Source organism: Piliocolobus tephrosceles, chromosome 17, assembly GCF_002776525.5.
Source record: "Piliocolobus tephrosceles isolate RC106 chromosome 17, ASM277652v3, whole genome shotgun sequence".
In the NCBI taxonomy this organism is placed as follows: domain Eukaryota; kingdom Metazoa; phylum Chordata; class Mammalia; order Primates; family Cercopithecidae; genus Piliocolobus; species Piliocolobus tephrosceles.
Genome location: NC_045450.1, coordinates 2055033 through 2061083, shown reverse-complemented (window position 1 = coordinate 2061083; position 6051 = coordinate 2055033). Strand labels below are relative to the sequence as shown.

Sequence of the window (6051 nt, the reverse complement as noted above, 5' to 3'; positions counted from 1 at the left end):
ACACAGACACCCGCCCCAAACCAGCCTCCGACACGTCCACACAGACATGGACCCCAAACCAGCCTCCTTTATGTCCACACAGACACGGACCCGCTGCTTTTGCCTCCCTTTCTCTGTCCCTCTGGCTCCAGCAGGATGGCAGTGCAGTCCTTTAAGTAAAGACGTGCTACTGCAAAGAGGTGGGGTTTTAACCCTGAGGATGGGTGGCTGCTGTGGCTGGTGGACTGGCTACTCTGAGGTAGCCTCAGTAAAATGATGATACCCTCCTGAATGAATTTAAGATGAATGCTTGTCCAGGCTTTCCAAGTGCCAGGAGACCTGCGGCGTGTGTGCTGACTGACAGCAAGCCCTGCGCTCCCACTGCCCCGTTCCTCCTACTCACCAGACATGGCCCACATTGACCAGGGACATGTAAAGGCCCCACAGGGCAGCCATGAGAAGCACGTTGGCACAGCCCGTGATCAGGACGAAAGACGAGATGCCCAGTCCGAGAAGAGCGAGCAAGTCCAGGGTGGAGTTCACGTCTGACCAGTCCATCAGCCAGAGGATGGTGGGCATGTAGCTGAAGACTTCCCAGCTCGTCTTATCCTGGAAGTACTGCTGGAAATTCTTCAGGAACACTCGGCAGGGAAGCAGCCCCCTGTCACCGATCAGCTGCTTGTTCTGATGGAAAGCCACCAGGAATGCCACGACTGGAAGGAAAAGAAGACAAAACAAGCATGACTAGGAACAAACCACATGTGGACACCGTGGGTGCGGCTCAGACTTGCTGGGCGGGGCAGGGCGGGGCGGGAAGGGGAGGCAGAGTCTGGCCAACAGTTTGGGGTCCAAACCCCAGACTCAGGAGTCTGAGTACTTTCTCAAAATCTTGGGGGAAAGCCTGCATCAGACGCAGGGTGTGTATATACGCACACACACGGAAGCAAGCAGCGTGTGTACATGCACACACACGGATACAAGCAGTGTATGTATACACGCATACACACAACTCAATCAGTGTGCAAGCAGTGTGTGTATACATGCACCCACACGGACGCAAGCAGCGTGTATATACACGCATACACACGGACGCAAGCAGTGTGCAGTGTGTGTATACATGCACACACATGGACACAAGCAGTGTGTGTATACACACACACGCAAGGAAGCAAGCAGTGTGTGTATACACGCATACACACGGACTCAAGCAGTGTGCAAGCAGGGTGTGCATACACGCACACACGGACGCAAACTAGACACGCGTATATAAAATGCGTGCCTGCAGCAGACACAGTGTGTGTATACACGCGCACACACGGACGCAAACTAGATACGCGTACATAAAATGCGTGCCTGGCTACACACAGACAGTCAGCTGACCATCCGGACTGCGCTCTGCGTTCACCATGATGAAACACAGCCTGATGACCCTGGCTCTGGACAATGGCGTCACTCTCAGCACCTGCTGCAGGGCTTGACGCTTACAGCCCACAGGTGAGCCACGCTTACCCTCCACACAAACCCCACAACAGCACTCTCACATCCACAGGTCTCCGAGTCCCTGTCTCACGTGCCCACCCCACACCGGCTTTCTCACATCCTCTGGACGTCAGTGTTTGTAGAACACTGAATGTTTACCCAGAGATGACGACAGGCGAGACAACCACACTCCCATGTGTAAACGAAGAATGAAAAAGTAGGTTAAAAGTAAAAAAGATACACCATGCAAATGTGAATCAAAAGAAAGCTGGATCTAGTTCACTATGGCTGAAAAAAATTAAAAATAAAAAAATAAACAAAAGAAAGCCGAAGTGGCTCTATTAACATCATAAAAAGTAGATTTAAGAGCTGGGTATGGTGGCTCGCGCCCATAATCCCAGCACTTTGGGAGGCCAAGGCAGGCGGATCACCTGAGGTCAGGACTTTGAGACCAGCCTGGGCAACATGGCAAAACCCTGCCTCTACTAAAAACACAAAAACTAGCTGGGTGTGGTCTTGCATGCCTGTAGTCCCAGCTACTTGGGAGGCTGAGGCAGAAGAATGGCTGGAACCTGAGAGGCGGAGGTTGCTGTGAGCCAAGATCACACCACTGCCCTCCAGCCTAGGCGACAAGAGCAAAACTCCATCTCAAAAAATAAATAAATAAATAAATTTAAGGGCTGGGTACAGTGGCTTATGCCTATAATTCCAACACTTTGGGAGGCCAAGGCAGGTGGATCACCTGGGGTCAGGAGTTTAAGACCAGCCTGGCCAACATGGCAAAACCCTGTCTCTACTAAAAAAATACAAAAACTAGTCGGGTGTGGTGGTGCACCCCAGTAGTCCCACCTACTTGGGAGGCTGAGGCAGGAGAATCACTTGAACCCGGAAGGCTGCAGCGAGCCGAGATGGCGCCATTGCACTCCAGCTTGCGCAACAGAGACTCTGTCTCAAAAGGAAAAAAGTCGATTTATGAACAAGGAATGACACAGGGATGAAAGAAGATACTGCATAATGATAAAAATATCACAAGAGCAACCCCAGAAGTACATGCGGCTTCCTACTGCGTGTAGGAAGCTGGCTTGGGGTCCACATCTGTGTAACTGTGTGTGCTGGTTTGGAGTGGTGTCTGTGTAGACAGGTAGCAAGCTAGTACATGTACTTTTCCCCATGCGTTTATAAATCTAAAAAAGTATAAACGGAATCTGCACATGGAAAACTACAAAACACTGATTTAAAAAATGAAACAAGATCTAACTACACGAAGAGACAGACCATGTTCATGGATTGGAAGAATCAAAATCATTAAGGTGTCAATTTGATCCATAAATTCAGCACAATCTGAACCAAAACACCCAGTCAGTGCTTCTGCCGAGGCTGACAAGCCGATTCTAGAATGTACATGGGAGGGCAAAGGGACTAAAACAGCCAGAACCATCTGGAAAAGAACAGAGGTGGAGGCCTCACGTTACCCAGTTTCAAGACTAAGAAGCTAATCAAGACCACATGAAGACAGCACAGCACTGATTAAAGAAGAGCCGCAGAACTCAGGGGAATGGAAGACAGGGCCCAGACATAGCCCCGCTGCCCCAACCCAACACGCAGAGGGAACAAATGCTGACAAAGGTTCAAAGGTCATTCCACAGACAAAGAGCAGCCTTGGGCCGGGCGCGGCGGCTCACACCTGCCATCCCAGCACTTTGGGAGGCCGAGCGCTGTGGCTCACACCTGCCATCTCAGCACTTCAAGAGGCTGAGGCCTTGGGCCGGGCGCTGCGGCTGACACCTGCCATCCCAGCACTTCGGGAGGCCAAGGCAGGAGGATCGCTTGAGCCCAGGAGTTTCAGAGCAGCCTGGGCAACAAGGTGAGACCCAATCTCTACAAAATAAATAAAAAAACAAAAACTAGTCCTTTAACAATGATGTTGGAACAAATGGATGTCCACGTGCAAAAAGATGAACCTGAACACACTACACACCTTACACAAAAATTAACCAAAAAGGATCATAGGCCTAAATGTAAAATATAAAAGCATAAGACTTGTATATGGAAATATAGAAGGAAATCTATGTGACTTGGGTTTGGCAACAAGTTCTTAGATACAACACCAAAAGCATAAACTATGAAATTAAAAACTGTAAATTGAACTTTATCAAAATGAAAAACTTTTTTTATATTTTTTATTTTTTTGAGACGGAGTCTCGCTCTGTCGCCCAAGCTGGAGTGCAGTGGTGCAATCTCGGCTCACTGCAAGCTCCGCCCCCTGGGGTTTACGCCGTTCTCCTGCCTCAGCTTCCCGTGTAATTGGGACTACAGGCGCCCGCCACTACACCCGGCGATTTTTTTTTTTGTATTTTTAGTAGAGACGGGGTTTCACCATGTTAGCCAGGATGGTATCGATCTCCTGACCTCGTGATCCGCCCGTCTCAGCCTCCCAAAGTGCTGGGATTACAGGCGTGAGCCACTGCACCCGGCCAAAATGAAAAACTTTTGATCTGCAAAAGCTACTTTTAACAGAATGAAAACACAAGCCACAGATTAGAAGAAAATACTGGCAAATCACACATCTGATAAAGGATTTGTATCCAGAATATTTAAAGAACTTTTAGAATTCAATAATTAGAAAACAAACAACTTAACCTTAAAGGTGTTAAGAGAAACACCAGGCCACAAGATCTGAACAGACACAGGAAAGGTGCACGGTTGGCAAATAACACGTAAAAAGATGCTCAACATCATTCATCATTGGGGAAATGCCAATGAAAACCACAACGTGCTGTCACCACACACGCATCACTGTGGCCGAAGTGTTTGAAAATGGACAGTGCCCAGGCTCGGTGCGGTGGCTCACGTCTGTAATCCCAGCACTTTCGGAGGCCAAGGCGGGCAGATCACCTGAGGTCAGGAGTTCAAGACCAGCCTGGCCAACGTGGTGAAACTCCGTCTCTACTAAAAATATAAAAACTAGCTGGGTGTATTGGTGGTGTGCCTGTAATCCCAGCTACTTGGGAGGCTGAGGCAGGAGAATTGCTTGAACCCAAGAGGCAGAGGTTGGAGTGAGCCGACACAGTGCCACTACACTCCAGCCTCGTCGACAGAGTAAGACTCTATCTCAAAACAGAAAAAAAAAAGAAAAGGAAAGAAAATGGACAGTGATTAATGCTGTGGAAGGTTCGGGACAGCAGGAGTGCCCTCGCTGTGCTGGGGATGCTGTGGCGTACCGCTGTGGACGGCAGACGGTGGCGTGTGACCCAGGTAATGAAGGGTTACCTTACAACCCAGCTACTGCGCCTCTCAGGCCTTCACCCTGAAAACGTGCTCACACAGAAGCCTCGTGCAGATGCTCATAGCAGCTCTGTTCATAGTCACTAAAAACTAGAAACAAGGACGACGTCCTTCACGGTGGAAGTGGATAAATAACCAGAGGTGCATTTGTGCAACAGAAAGATAATCAGAGGTAAGAATGCAGGAGCTGCTGGTTCGGGCAACAACATGGCTGAGTCTTGAGTGCATTTTGCTAAGTAAGAGAATCTAGACCCACAGGCTACATGCTGCATGAGTCCATTCACATGGAAAAGGCAAAATCAGAGGGATGGGAGACGGACCCGGGCGTGCCAGGGGCTGGTGCGGGGGAAGTGGTCACTCCCACGCACGGGGACTTAGGGGCTGGAGCCGGGGTGATGGAGCAAAGCCCACAGCACTGAGCATTACACAAGATGAACTTTAATGCGCACAAACTATTGGGGGAAGACCCAACCGGGAGGTCAGGGGATGCAGACGGAATGCAGGCTCCACACACACGAATGTAAATCAGAACCACACTGGCCAGAGGGCAGGAGCTGCCTAAGCAACTCCGGAAAATGTTCTGAGTGGAGACCGCAAGGCCAGAAGGAGCGGTACGCAAACACTGCACTCCAGGGCTTTTTCCCCCTGGCCTGGGAGGACAATCCTCACACGTGCACCAGGGATGAGCAGATGCTAGAGGAGTTGGGGGAGCCAGGTTCTCACGAGCAGAGAGGGAGGATTCAGATGGGCCAGGAGGGAAGACTGGAATACAGTGTGTGTCAGGACAGAAGGCTGGAATACACCGTGTGCCAGGACGGAAGGCTGGAATACACCGTGTGCCAGGACGGAAGGCTGGAATACACCGTGTGCCAGGACAGAAGACTGGAATACACCGTGTGCCAGGTCAGAGTCAGAGTCATTGGCATGGACTAGGTTCACCTTTGTATACTTATGGATGGATGGGTGGATACAACAGAGAAGCAACCACATGTGTGAAATCAGACAGTGACATACAGAGCCTAGCTCTGCCCAGCAAGAGGGCCATGAGACCCCGGGAGCAACGGCCCTCCCAGTACCCAGATCAGAGTTTCTATGCTCCCCTAAAGAGAACCAGGGCTTCTTGGAGAAACAGCTCATTCTAGGGCTGGGGCAGAGAAACAGAAGCTGGGCCTGAAGCATCCCTGTGGGGAAGGACGGAAAAGCCATCAGTGGTCACAGCTGGAGAAAGTGAGCAGCAAACTCACAGTGACAGCACTGGAATACAACCCGGACACAGACTCACGGTGACAGCACCGCACCACAACCCGG

At 50.4% G+C, this 6051-nt stretch overlaps 1 protein-coding gene across 3 annotated transcripts in view; it reads right to left on the bottom strand.

The window, feature by feature from the left end:
• The window catches only part of LMF1 (lipase maturation factor 1), a 100461-nt gene that overhangs the window by 85278 nt on the left and 9132 nt on the right, over positions 1 to 6051 (bottom strand). For all 3 annotated transcript variants that reach the window (XR_002725681.1, XM_023189139.1, XM_023189140.1), the window contains exon 2: positions 383 to 692. Coding sequence is in view for 2 of the 3 variants with exons in the window: in XM_023189139.1 (XP_023044907.1) it covers positions 383 to 692 (310 nt within the window). In the remaining variant the exon portion in view is untranslated. The remainder of the gene's footprint in view (positions 1 to 382; positions 693 to 6051) is intronic.